The sequence below is a fragment of the Sparus aurata genome, chromosome 3, assembly GCF_900880675.1.
Source record: "Sparus aurata chromosome 3, fSpaAur1.1, whole genome shotgun sequence".
Lineage (NCBI taxonomy): Eukaryota > Metazoa > Chordata > Actinopteri > Spariformes > Sparidae > Sparus > Sparus aurata.
In genome coordinates this window covers 492,120-504,092 of record NC_044189.1, presented here as the reverse complement: position 1 = coordinate 504,092, position 11,973 = coordinate 492,120, and the positions used below count along the sequence as shown (strand labels likewise).

At 42.6% G+C, this 11,973-nt stretch overlaps 1 protein-coding gene across 1 annotated transcript; it reads left to right on the top strand.

The window, feature by feature from the left end:
• The first annotated feature begins 7,567 nt into the window (after window positions 1-7,567).
• Window positions 7,568-11,450, top strand: LOC115579204 (major histocompatibility complex class I-related gene protein-like). The gene is made up of 6 exons (XM_030412762.1): window positions 7,568-7,580; window positions 8,287-8,553; window positions 9,446-9,724; window positions 10,419-10,746; window positions 10,834-10,943; window positions 11,347-11,450. Exons 1-6 carry the CDS (start codon window positions 7,568-7,570, stop codon window positions 11,403-11,405), a joined length of 1,056 nt encoding a protein of 351 aa, XP_030268622.1. The 3' UTR covers window positions 11,406-11,450.
• Window positions 11,451-11,973: the final 523 nt, after the last annotated feature.

Genomic DNA, 11,973 nt, shown 5'->3' with positions numbered 1-11,973 from the left:
TGCAAGCAAAATATTCGTATGTTTTTACTTACAAACATTAGTTTTGATTGAAGTTGAAGAAATATGTTCTCTCATATTTTTTTTTTCAATTGCAACCTGTTCTGTTTCGATCTAAAAAAAAATATATATTTAATTGCCACTTAATCTTTTTTTGCTCTCAAATCTCTTTTTTGGTTTCAAATCTATTCTATTTGATTGAATAATAAAGGAACAAAATTCTCTCCATAAACATGCTCTTGGGCTGTAAACCCATGTTGGATTGAGCCATCAACTCCAGTCTGAGTTTATCCTTGTTCTCCTGAATCAGTCGTTCAAGCTGTTGGACTTTTTCAAGAAGTCTCTTTTCCCTGTGAATCAAATTCTCTCTCTCAGTCTGATGACACTCTATGAAATATTTGAATGTCTGTTGTGATCTTACGGTAGAAATTACGGTAAAAAACTGTCAAATAGCAACAGTAAAATACCGTAAAATCCAAAATAGTATATCACTGTAGTAAATACAATGAATTACCATAAATCAAGAAACAGTAAATAACTTAAAATTTTAGTTAAAAAAATACTGAATTTTACCGTGAATGTTATAAATGTTTGCAAAATTCAGGGTAAAATACCGTGATGTCACAAGCGTGTAATTACCCTAAAATTGACGGTACATTCTGTCTGAATTACAGATTTTGCTGGTGTTTACGTTTAAATTTACGGTACACAACCATTAAATCATACCATCATTTGTATAGAAAGTAGAATGTTAAAATGTATGGTATATTTAAGCAATACATCAGGACAGGCCGTGGTATGTGCTTATTATATCACAGTTCAGGGGCATTGTTTGGCTCGACGCGAAGCACTTAATGCAATAGAAAACTATACATGTTGTATTATTGTCAAAACACAGTGAATTAACATAAGATTAACTTTATTGTCCCACAGGAAAACATAGGCCTACAACAATCATATAGAGTTTTATTGCAACATTGTTAACACATCCTTTTTAAATAATATGGAAGCCCATTTCCGCCACTTGATGAAAAAAAATTATGAGATACTAAGTCAAAATTATGAGATAGCTAAGTCAAAGTATCTCATAATTTTTGTCAAGTGGCGGAAATAGGCTTCCATAAAATAATAGTATATTTTTTTATATCTTTCTTTTGTACAGTGAAAACACAATTTCTTTTTTTATTTTATTCTTGTACATGTACATTTTTTATTATATGTAAAACATGACAATGAAAACGTTGTTGTGTTTGTTGTTGTTCCGTGTCAATAAAGCTTTATTAAATTGAGGAAAGAGACAGACAGACAGAGAGAGAGACAAAGACAGATAGATAGAGAGACAGAGAGAGAGAGAGAGAGAGATGACCGGAGTTAATGGAAGCTAGAAACTTTGAATTTCAGTTCACCGCCATTTCTTCGCGCCCACAGGAGCAGAGTCTCTTCTTCAGGTAAGCACATTCACAGCTCATTCAGACTGTCCGATTAATGTTAGCTAGCCGCAGAGCCACATTAGCTCTTATTAGTTGACTTTCAAGCAGAGGAGTTCAGGTAGCTATATCTTAAAAGTTGCTGGACGTGTCACTATCTGCTTTTTGCAGAATAGAAGAGTCACTTAAGGGCTCCGAGAAGTCACTAGCTACAGCTAACGTTGCTAATGCTAGAAAAATGTGTAGCTGTAACTTCTGTAGCAAGTCGGTTAAGACTTTGAGGGGTTAAGTGCTTTATTGCAAACTCCATAGAAATGAACCATGTTGTTTATTTAAGTGCACCAACATGCCATTTTCTTCTCAATGGTATTACACAGGGCTGTATGATCACTTTATTAGGTGGTAGCACTGGTGCTAGCAAGCTCAAGATTTCAGCAGCACAAAGGAAATGTAGTAGCACAGGTGCAGGGTTAGACAAGTTTTATTGGTCTAAAATTCATTTAAAGCCCCTGTACAGACTTTTCATTTAGTGTTGATTTTGGCGCCCCGGTGGACAAAAGTGGTGGTGTTTTGCTGGAATGAAGACTGCATTTCCCATGAGCACTAGCACCCACTGTCGTGAAGACGTTTGTCTGGCCGGCTTGTGTAGATTTGTTTTGGAAACGTCGGAAAGAAGACAGGACTTGCTTTGAAAACTTTTTGTTTTTTTCAGCAGCTATCTACAGCGTGCATATGGATGAGGTAATGTATCTATTTGTATTCATATTATAGCGTCCCGTCCGGGACCGCTGTGCGGACAATGGACTCGTGAGCTTTTGGTCTTATAACGTGCTTTTATTGTCACAACTCTTATTGATTACTGTTGGCCGTAACCACGCCATACAACACAACTCCTGTATCTCCCCCTCCTTCAACCGGAACCAAAACATAACCACGCCAATCTCCTGACGTCACTTCCTGCTCCTCACCAACAACATGAACATTTAGAGCTTTTCATAAAACATTTAACGCATATAACAGAACACATTTACCAGGTCGCTACACTGCCCCCCCCTTACAAAGACCCTCGCCCCGAGGGGTCAAACAAAGTCTCTGAAGCGACCCGGGGCTTGTCTCTGTCTTTGAGGTCGCGGTTCAGGACCACCCTGTTCTGCAGCAGGGGCTGTGTGTGGTGAAAGGGGGAAATGTGGTGTGAGGGTGGGGGAGTCAGTCAGTGAATCTGGGGAACTGTGTGTGGGGGGAATGGGGTTTCTGTCCACAGGTAGTAGGCGGCCACCTTTCCTTGGCCTGTGTGCATGGTTGGGCGTGGTGTTTGAGCCATGACCTGTCAGGGGCTCAGAGTCCTGGGGGGAAAGCAGGGCCCCTCTGTATGGGGCCAATCTGGTTGAGGTGCATTCTCGAGCCTCAGTGGCTTTTGCAGCCAGCCGGTGGGGTCTTGGTGTTTGTGCAGGGAATGTCATTTTAACTGTGGGGCCTCCAGGGAAGCTTAGCGTGTTCTCCCCTAGGTCCAGTACACCGCGTACAACCCTCAGAAAGTCCAATCCCAGTATACAGGGATCCTGCACCTCCGCCGCCCACACAGGAAAGGTCACTGACAAACCTCCTACATTTAGAGTCACTCTCCCCTTCCCCAGCATAGGAGCGAGTTCGCCAGTCACTGTCCGCAGCTGCACTGTCGTCTTTTCCAATTGCTTTCCCCCCGGAACAACATCAGGCCTCATCAGTGTTGCTGTGGAACCCGTGTCCACGAGAGCAGTATATGTGGCTCCAGCGAGGGTGATGGGCACATGGCAGAAATCCCTGACATGAGTCCAGCCCACCACCATCATTAACTCTGCCGCATCATCTGCTTCAGGGGGGAGCAGAGCCCAGCTCCCCCGTCTGTGCTGTTGGGCTCCTCCTGCGAGTGGCGACGCAGCATGGGACACAGCTCCAGGGGTCCGTATCGCCCCAGTTACACGGACCCCGCGTCGTTTCCCTGACCTCTCCCTTGCTTGGGACACCTGCTAAGGATATGGCCAGGCTGGCCACATCCCCAACAGACCAGGGGGCGTCGGCGGGGTTGTGTGTCACTGCGAGATGTTTGCAGTGCTACAGCCCGGATCAGTTCAGTCATTTCGTCCACCCATGCTGGCCTCCCACCGTCTGGCCCGCTCTCCACAGCATTTCTCACCACAGGGCCCTTCAGACCACTCTCTGAAGTTCCAGCACCCACAATCTCTCTTTCCAAGGCCAGCTCCAGCGCCTCTTGCAGGGTACGGGGGTGCGCTAGTTGAGTCTGGACACGCAGCTCTCTAGGGGTTATAGCCTGCACAAACTGGTCCCTTGCCAATTCACCCTGCACTGCAGGGGGCATGTGGGCGTACGCCCTCCTCGAGAGGGTCTCAATGTCATTCGCCAGCACACGCAGCGGCTCCCCCGGTTGTCTGCGCCTGCCACACAGTTCAGAGCGCAGGAGGCCAGGTTGCTCACAGTGTCCGTAACGTCTTTGTAGGGCCCCGACCAAGGCCCCGTAATCACTCCTCTCAACTGGGCTCAGTAGCAGCAAGCATGTTGACGCCTCCTCTGTCAGGCACAATGCTAACTGTAGAGCTTTATCACCTTCAGACCAGCCCGCAGCCTGCGACAACAGTTCAAACTGGGCATGAAACGCCTCCCAATCCGTCTTACCGGAGTATTTTGGAGTCTTGACCGGAACCTGACTGTGATGGACGCCGCCATATTTGTTTACAGTCTGTGCGTGCCCCGCGTCGTCACACCGACCTGACGTCACCGCGTCGGACAGCGTGACCATGCTCCGCTGCGGACCAGAAGGGCTCATTCCCGCGGCGGCAGCTAGCTCCTTAGCTGCCTTCTTTAAGCGGGCCTTGTGCTCCGATGCGCGGCGAAACTCCGTCGCCACGTCCGACGTCAAAGCATTAGCACTGTCCTCCTCCTCCTTCTTAACCTTCGGCCGTGCTCCGGCTCCTTGCATCATGTCCAACTCACAGCCGTCACCGCGACACCGACTCCGCAGCCTACTAGCCTCCAGAGCTAGCTGCTAGCATAGGACGACGAACAGTCCGTTTACTTTTTCTTCTGACACCAATGTAGGTCCCGTCCGGGACCGCTGTGCGGACAATAGACTCGTGAGCTTTTGGTCTTATAACGTGCTTTTATTGTCACAACTCTTATTGATTACAGTTGGCCGTAACCATGCCATACAACACAACTCCTGTCTCTCCCCCTCCTTCAACCGGAACCAAAACATAACCACGCCAATCTCCTGACGTCACTTCCTGCTCCTCACCAACAACATGAACATTTAGAGCTTTTCATAAAACATTTAACGCATATAACAGAACACATTTACCAGGTCGCTACAATATGTAATATAATATGCCGCCGGTGAAACGATGTTAAAACTTGTATCTAGTTCTCTCTAAGTAATTGAATCATCCCTTGACCTTTGACAAATGAGAATTTACACAGACATACAGTACATCTAAGTTCGTAACAGTAAGCCTACAACCAACAGTTTAGATAACTCGGTAGTAGAACTGTTTAGTTGTCAACATACCTTAGTAATATTTTATTGTCAATGCAATAACCCAGCATTGGAAAAAACTGCAGTAGCATTGCCAACATAATACGTTACGTTGTAAGCTAACTGTATTACCGTGATGTCTGTGACATAGGCTAAACATGCAAAGACTGCACTATTGTCACTGTGTGTAATGCTGCTGTTGCACTGCAATTTCCCAGCTATATCTATTACCCACGGTGCTACAGAGCTAGCGTTACAGCAAAGTCACAGTGATTGTGATGGATGTTTTGTTCTAAGTAAGAAACTGAATCATTTATAATGACAGAGGATATTACCGATGCATCGTTGCAGGTCGGCTGGGCTGATACACACAGCTGAAATGGATGCGTGATCTAAGACATTTGTTGTCGTTTTTACGAGTGTAGTATCAAGAGCTAATCTAGTGGTAATGTTAGCCAGCTTTGTTGTAACAACATAAATTCATGAATTGCTGTAAACTAAGTCCCGCAATACATTTCATAAATGAAATAAAATTTCCATACCTGTCTAGGAGGAATCGGGCAAATTCTGGATCTGACTTGAATCCCTTCAAGACCCGCTACTCTCTCCATCTCTCGAAGGAATCGCTAATGTTTATCCGTGTTTAGCCCTAGCTCGATTGGATTCCCTCTTGGCCTTTCGTTGGTCTTCAGTTCAAATTCATTTTCTTTTCTTTGTCTCATTATCAGCCATGACAAAAGTTTTAGCTCGGTTAGCACTGGCTAGCGTAGCAACAAAACAGATATGCTGAGTGTCGTCAGTTCCGGTCTGACTGCCGTAAATCGTTTCGTCAGTGGTCCGACCCGACCAAAGGCCTTTCAGAGGTATAGAATTAGACTACTTAGAAATTAAATAAATAGTATCTTCAAACTGATGGGCTCATTTGCTGTTGTAGGTAACAGAGACACATCAGCAGAAACCAGAGATAACTATGCTTCCTGCATATCTAGTTAAAAACTCCGTACAGGGGCTTTAAAGGTGTGTGTATCTTTCTGAAAGGATAATTGAATGACCAAAAGATACACAGACCAGAACAGATTAAATGGAATAACTGAATGATCAGATACACGGACCGTTCAGCCTGTCGCCTGCAGCTCTTCAGCTAACAGATTTTTAAGCACAATTAAAATTGAATAAAACTAGATTTAGAAAAAGAATCAGTGTGTGTGCTGTTGGGATCAAGTAAATAAAAATGAGAGGAAAAAACATGAACTTCCAGCTGCTCTACTGTATTTATTAATAAACTAGCTAAAAGAATCAACTTGAATTACTTAAATGAACTAAACTGTTTGTTACATCATGCAGCTTTTCAGCTGTTTCTGAAGTCATGTTAAGTTACTGCTGGTGAAACATTTAATTCTCTCAGATCACCAGCAGATGGAGGACTTTGATTATATTGTTGTTAAAAAAAGGGAGCAAATTCTTTCTTCCTTTCATCCCACTATAAAGTAATATTCCATACACTTATTTTGCAAGATAGTGACATGATTACAGCCATAATAATGCTGATTTCTCCTGGCAGGACCAAATTCCTGGAGGGTCCTCTGGGGCCCACCAATGACTGGGTCTGCAGGATGTACTGAATCTTCACAGGTGAGTGACAAGCTATTCACCCGCCCAGCTCTAAACACTACAGAAACTCTCTCTCCTCTCTCTGCACGGGTAAAATAACAGGAAACAGCTGATCCAGCTCGGTCCTTCACTCACTCGTCTTCATCAAATCAAGATGAGAACGTTATTGTTGTTGCTTCTCTTCTGTCACGTTTCATCACCAGGTAAGATCACATTTTAAACCTTTAAACTTCACAGTCCACTCGACTCTTTTGCTCCAGGTTTAGTTTCACGTTTGTTTCAGACTGTTTTAACTGAATCATCCTGACTTGATCATATTTCTGAGTGGTGATGATGAGTGTGTGTTCAGACTGAATGGAGGCTGTTTGTTCTGCACATTACATTTAAAACTTTTGCATGTTGCTCACACAGACCCCTTTCCACACAGCATTTTATTCTCCACCAATACAACAGGGGAAGCAAATTCAGTCTTGAATGGATGTTCAGTCTCTGATTTATGTTGAAACAAATGTATGTGATGTTATTACTTTGTGTTTTTTGATTGAATCTAACAGAGCTACTGGAACAACTAAAGAGAAGAGCGTCTGTAGCAGCAGGACAAATGCGCTGCATCTTTTAATAATAAACATCGCTCAACTTTCTGAAAGATGGTGGTGACGTCAGCGTCACTTTTTTAGGGCAATCAATCACATGTTCAGGACTGGAGATATGTGAAAAAGTAAAGTCACACATCTGTGGGGGTCACTAAGACATCACCAACCACCATTTTAAATACAAGCAATTGATTTCTTAAGGTTATGAGAATATTTTACATGAGTGTTAAAAGACATGTGTTTTCCAGAGTTTTGATTCCCCATGTTTGGAGAGGGACTGTGAATTGGAGTGATTCCTAGACATATCAGCCGAGTACTAGAAGGGCGCACTCACACCATGCAAGCCGTACCAGTTTGACTTGTGTGAGCACTCTGTACCGTGTTCAAGCACGGTATCCTTTCTTATCCCTGGCATGTTTGGAAGAGGTGTGCTTTGGCACAGTACAGTTGTTGATGCATGAGCACCAGCAAGGGTTTTCAATGTGAACAAGAAGTACAATCATGCTATTACACTGCCTTACATAATCGATAAGTCCAGGAATGTGAGAGGGCCAAGTAAATCCTAAATTTGTGTAATTATGTTTGCTCTAGTGATGTATATTTGCATATAAAGCAGGGAAGTGAGATCCAGTCACATGAAGTCACTCAAGACGCATGTTGGGACACATTTAATCACTGGTGTGAAATGACCCGTGTCTATCTCCACCTCTAACATCAGTTAGGGTAGTTATTTAGTGACCCCAACAAAACCTATAACTCGAACGCTGCGTCAGTCGGTCACAGCTCGTCACCTGTCACCATGTTAATAAAGAAAAAGGAAGCTAAGCTTGTTTTGGCTGTCAGTCCATCCTGAGTATTTTCAGAAGGAAAAAAAAAGTCAGTTTGTTACAGCAGATTGTCTTTACACTGAATGTTGCTGGTGAGTGTTGTGCTTTTATCATCCTCCATGTTGTAAGCTTGTTAGTAGCTGTGTGATCAGCCCTCGGTTACCATGGCGTCAGCAGTGGTCAATCAAAATGTGGACATGGCCGTACTCGCTTAGAATAGACCCGCCTATGTTTTAACTGAATTATACTGAAGACATTTTAATTATGATTAGTGTTATTTATAAGCTCTTTTGTGTGTCCTGTAGTGCTACACACCATGAAGACTTCCATGACTGCATCAACTGGAATCCCAAACCTCCCAGAGTTTGTGTTAACACTGGAAGTTGATGAACTTCTGGCGGGTTACTGTGACAGCAACAAAAATATGGAAGTGAAACAAGGCTGGGCAAAAGAATTCTCAAGAAAGGATCCTGAGCAGTTGGAGTGGTACATACAAGAGTGTTTCCAGGGTTTGCCAAACTCCTTCAAAGCCTTGACTCACAGTTTGATGAGTCTCTACAACCAAAGTGGAGGTACAGTATGTAACATGTTATAGCCTGTTTAACTTTTTACTGTTCTGCATCTTAGTTGTAAAGTGACCCAGGGCCTCAACACTCTGACGTCATGTTGCTAAGTTTTTGATAAAAAAAAAAAAAAAATCTAACTGACAACATGGTGGTGAGCTGATGAGATGAAATGCAAATTGGGTGAAACAAATCCTAATCTGGTTTAGGACACAGACATGTGTCACCCCAGCCATGACAGTGTCTTCAGGCATGGTCACTTGCCAAAGACAAAAAACAAAACAGAATATTTTTGTGCTTTGCGATTAAAGTTTTTCAAAAGCAGTAACTCTGTTCCCCTGTCAACACTTGAGTTTGACTCAAAACTCAAGCTGACTAACAGAGTCTCTCTTCATCGCCATCGCACAAGTATAAATGTTCACAACACCGACCTGAGTGTAGATTACAGCAACAGTTCTGCGTAGAGCCAATAAAGAAAAATAAAGAACAGCATGCATTTGTCTTTTTTTGTTTTTGTTTCCTTATTCATCAGATTTTTTACCTTTGCTGTGTAAAAAAAGTCAATAAAGGAAATTCTCACATTTTTTTTAATTTATAATTTTGCCAGATCAGATTGAATAATTAAATGAACGGATGACACATGGACTGTTGTTGCTGGGCTTGTCAGACAGAAACTAATTTAGCAACCAAGAATATCAACCATTGTAACGCTTAACGTGTAACGGTTTCATTGCTTAGCCTGTATAAAGAATTGCACTGATAATAATCTGATGATTCATGAAGGCACACGACTAAAATAAGAGAAGCGCATCACACAATGTACAATGTTTTTAAGATCATCTTTCCACTGAATGTTTCATCTGTGAATCAGTGTTAATTACAGTCTCTGTCTCTGTCTCAGGTGTCCATGTTTTACAAGAGTTGGAGGGCTGTGAGTGGGATGATGAGACTGAAGAGATCAAAGGTTTCTCTCAGTTTGGTTTTGATGGAGAAGACCTCTTGGAATTGGATCCAAATACATTTACATGGATCGCTCTAAGACCTGAGGCTGCAATCGCCAAACCGAGATGGGACGCTAATAAAGATTTAATACAACGCTATAAGTTTGCTTTTACTCAGATTTATCCAGAGTTGCTGAAGAAGTATGTGAACTATGGGGGGAGCTCTCTTCTGAGAACAGGTAGGATCAGCTGATGCAGTTTATTAGACACAGTAGACTTCGGATTCGGGACGAAAAAATACACAAATGAGCCGGGTCGGGTCGGGCCTCGGGCTTCCTTTTTTATAAAACACATTTCATAAAACACATTTCTTGCAGGTTGTAAATTATATAGCCTATTGTTTGTTGTGAATCATCGCTGTTCATGTGTGGTGAAGAGTAAGTCTGGCTGCCTGCTTCATGGGGAGGGGCAGGCGCAGACCTGACGCCGCTGCGTAAAGTTACCATAACAAGTGTATGAAGAAAACAATGCAGGTGCGCGGGGGTCGGGTTTGGGCAGACAATTCATGCTGGTGTGTCGGGCTGCATCGGGTTCGGGCTTGAAAACCCGCGGGCCGGGTCAGGTCGGGTCGGGTTGTAATTTTCAGGCCCGTTGAGAACTCTAAGACACAGTGATCTTCATATAGGCTGCTCAGACTGAAATGTCATTATTTTATCAATCCAACCTGTCTGACATCAGCTTTTTTGTAGTGGTTACATTTGTTTTAGTCCTGACCAATCACAGACATCTTTGGGTGACATCACTCACCATCAAAGCTCAGACTGTGATGTCACAGTTAGTTTACGGAAAGTGATTTTACAGTTTCTTCATCTTTCTTTTACCTTGTTTCTTTTCCTCTCTCTCCTCTTTAATATCTCTCTCTTTACTCTCCAGAGCTTCCCTCAGTGTCTCTCCTCCAGAAGACTCCCGCCTCTCCAGTCAGCTGCCTCGCTACAGGTTTCTACCCTCACAGAGCCTCACTCGTCTGGAGGAAAGATGGAGAGGAGCTTCATGAGGAGGTGGACCACGGAGAGATCCTCCCCAACCACGATGGAACCTTCCAGATGAGTGTTGACCTGCACCTTTCATCAGTCACACCTGAAGACTGGACGAGGTACGACTGTGTGTTTCAGCTCTCTGGTGTGAAGGAGGACATCATCACCAAACTGAAGAAAGATCGGATCAGAACCAACGAAGGTAAGAGTGAGATCAATCCTGGAAAATAAACAAAAACAGTAATGATAAACTAATTGTTTTAATTTGTTCTAACCTGCTTCATCTGCACCAGTCTTAATTTATTGTATTCAACAGTGAAGCCCAGTAACATGAGCGTCCTCGTCACTGCTGCAGTGGTTGTTCTTGCTCTCATTCTCATCGGTGCTGCTGGATTCATTATTTACAAAAAGAAGAAAGGTGAGAGAGAAAAAGGAAAGATTTCACTACTTTGATTTCAGTTTTTGAGTTGATTTATTTTATTCAGGTTGCTAAATTAAAACAAGCATCAGAGAAAGTAAATACAGTCAGCACTAAACAGACTGAGTATAAACAGATACTCAGTCTGAGTGAGTAGAAGAGAGGAATAAAGTGACTAAAGATAATCTGGCATTTACAGCTGTGACTGAAATTATTTGTCTTGTTCTGATTTCAGCCATCAGCCCTCCATCTTGTAAGTAAAACTTACTTTGGTTCTATTTCAGCTGATCTGACTCACACTTCATGTTTTAGATTAAAACATGTTTCACATTATTGTGCAGATGAACCTTTTCAACACTGTTTCCTGTATTTATTGTTTATAAAAGTTCAATACAGGATGTTTGTTTCTGACCTGCAGCTCCTGACAACAGCACAGAGCTCTCTGAGCAGCTGAATCCAGAGACCTGAATGACAAACACACTCAGTGACTCTCCTGGTGACACTTTATTAGCTTTGATGAACTTAAAAAGAGTAAAAGGTGAATTCTTGTAATAACAGTAAAGTTACATATAAAAAATGACTGATTGAAAAGGTGGGACTGTTCTATGTTCTATCTCTCTGATTGGTTGTCTTACTGATTGTTGTTTTCTTCTTCTAATGATGTACAGCTGAGGTGATTCCAGATGATGCATCTCTAATTATCATTAAGTAAGAAAGAGTTAGCAAAGCGCTACACCTCAACATGTGAAGAGACAGTAGTGTAAGATAGTTTGGTTTTTGGAATTCTAACACCTGATTTGTTGGTGTGCTGTTAGTTGTCTGTGTAGAGTAAATGGAAGTACTGATCCGTTCTGTGTTCTTTCTGTTACAGATAGTTTGTTTTTTAGGAGTTGTTAACGACCAATTTAAGCTAAAAAGAGATGACAATCCAACCATTTTATTCTACCGGTATGAAATGATTAGAGAGGCTACTTTGTGCCCCAACTAATTTTTTACAAGGACTTTGAGATGAAGTATTTTTGTGATTAACTACAGA